The 2,372-nt window shown below is 54.3% G+C and overlaps 1 protein-coding gene across 1 annotated transcript; it reads left to right on the forward strand.

Moving 5' to 3' along the window:
- Nucleotides 1-246: 246 nt before the first annotated feature.
- On the forward strand, nt 247-2,086 carry LOC311166089 (zinc transporter SLC39A7-like). The gene is made up of 2 exons (XM_084227566.1): nt 247-503; nt 1,664-2,086. The coding sequence occupies exons 1-2, from the start codon at nt 309-311 to the stop codon at nt 1,913-1,915; spliced, it is 447 nt and encodes a 148-aa protein (XP_084083692.1). The 5' UTR covers nt 247-308; the 3' UTR covers nt 1,916-2,086.
- Nucleotides 2,087-2,372: the final 286 nt, after the last annotated feature.

Consider the following 2,372-nt stretch of genomic DNA (forward strand, 5'->3'; position numbering starts at 1 on the left):
GATGATTTTGAGGTAACTTTGTGCTGATTTGGGGCTGATTTTGAGGATAAATTTTGGGCTGATTTTGGGGTAACTTGTGTCTTTTAGAGGTGATTTTGGGCTGACTTTGAGCAGATTTTGGGGATAAATTTGGGCTGATTTTGGGGATAAATTTGGGCTTATTTTAGGATAACTTTTGTTTCTTTTAGAAGTGATTTTGGGCTGATTTTTAGAGCGATTTTTGGGCTGATTTTGGGGACAATTTCTGGGTGACCCCAGCACAACCTCACAATAATTTTGGGCTCATTTTGGGCTCTTTTGGCACAGCCATGGCAGCCTCAGGCTACCTGAACCTGGCGGCCGACGCCGCCCACAACTTCACCGACGGGCTGGCGCTGGGGGCGGCCTTTTGGGGCGGCCCCGCCCGCGGGACGCTGACGGCGCTGTCGGTGCTGCTCCACGAGCTGCCCCACGAGCTGGGGGACATGGCCCTGCTGCTCAGAGCCGGCTGCTCCAAGAAACAGGTTGGAGGGAAAGCAAATTTGGGGGAAAAACGGGAAAAATCGGGAAAAAATGAGGTGTTGGAGGACTGACCATAGAGTTGGGAGGTGGGAGGGCTAGAGCGCCCCTAGTGGTGGGCGGTGCGGCTGCCGTCTCTATGGTAACTTCCGGTGGCGCCATTTTGTGAGGGCAGAAAAGGCCCCTCAGGTGAGGCCCGGCCCCTTCCCAGTCCATCCCAGTCCCTCCCAGTTCATCTCAGTTCCCTCTTCTCCCACATTTTCCCACTCCCAGTTCCTATAGGTGGTTGAGGAAGGAAAAAATGGGGAAAAATGAGGAAAAATCATGGAAAAATTGGGAAAAAACAGTAAAAAAGGGGCTGCTGGAGGACTGACCATAGAGTTGGGAGGTGGGAGGACGAGAGCGCCCCCTAGTGGTGGGCGGTGCGGCCGCCGCCTCTATGGTAACTTCCAGTGGCGCCATTTTGTGAGGGCAGAAAAGCGACCATGAGGGTGAGGCCCTGCCCCTTTCCAGTCCATCCCAGTCCCTCCCAGTTCATCCCAGTTCCCTCTTCTCCCACATTTTCCCACTCCCAGTTCCTATAGGTGGTTGAGGAAGGAAAAAATGGGGGAAAATTACGAAAAATCATGGAAAAATTGGAAAAAAAAGTAAAAAAAAGGGGCTGTTGGAGGACTGACCATAGAGTTGGGAGGTGGGAGGGCTAGAGCGCCCCCTAGTGGTGGGCGGTGCGGCCATCGCCTCTATGGTAACTTCCGGTGGCGCCATTTTGTAGGGCAGAAAAGCGACCATGAGGGTGAGGCCCTGCCCCTTCCCAGTCCCTCCCAGTCCCTCCCAGTTCATCCCAGTTCCCTCTTCTCCCACATTTTCCCACTCCCAGTTACTGTAGGTGGTTGAGGAAGGAAAAAATAGGGAAAAATGAGGAAAAATCATGGAAAAATTGTAAAATACAGCAAAAAAAGGGCTGTTGGAGGACTGACCATAGAGTTGGGAGGTGGGCGGGCTAGAGCGCCCCCTAGTGGTGGGCAGTGCGGCTGCCACCTCTATGGTAACTTCCGGTGGCGCCATTTTGTGAGGGCTGAAAAGGCCCCTCAGGTGAGGCCCGGCCCCTTCCCAGTCCCTCCCAGTCCATCCCAGTCCATCCCAGTAACCCCATCATCCCTTCCAGGCCATGCTCCTGCAGCTCCTGACCGCCCTGGCCGCCGTGGCGGGCGCCGCCTGCTCGTTGCTGGCCGAAGGTTCCGGCACCGGCGCCATTTCGGGGATCCTCCCCTTCACGGCCGGCGGCTTCATCTACCTGGGCACGGTGTCGGTGCTGCCCGAAATCCTGAGGGACTCCGGGCCCGGCCAGGCCCTGCTGCAGCTCCTGGCGCTGCTGGCCGGCGTGGCCATGATGCTGCTGATCGCCTACTACGAGTAGGAATTCCCAAAATTCCCAAAAAATCCCCAAATTTTCGTTTGTGGGATGGCGTCCGTCGGGGAGTTTATCCCTTTTAAGGACCAAATCGAGGCTTTCCCCTTGAGAAAAATGAGGTTTGGGGTTGGAAATGGGAGAAAAAATCAGATTTGGGGTGAAAAGAAAATCAGAGATTTGGGGTTTAGAGGGGGAATTTTGGGGGGTTTTTGGGAATTTGGAGGGATGGGGGTGGGGGGTGTTTTTATATCGCTAATGATGGCGGTGTGGCGAATCATGATGGATTAAAACGTGAGGATGAGGACGAGATGAGTGTGTGGAATAAATTGTGGGGATGAAAAATGTGGGATTTGGGGGAAAAACGGGAAAAAAATCGAGAAAAAAGAGAAAAACCCGAAGAACGCGAGCTGCTGGAGGACCGACCATAGAGTGTGGAGGACAGAGCGGCCCCCTGGCGGCGTGA

Source organism: Fringilla coelebs, assembly GCF_963513975.1.
Source record: "Fringilla coelebs genome assembly, contig: SCAFFOLD_188, whole genome shotgun sequence".
Classification (NCBI taxonomy): Eukaryota; Metazoa; Chordata; class Aves; order Passeriformes; family Fringillidae; genus Fringilla; species Fringilla coelebs.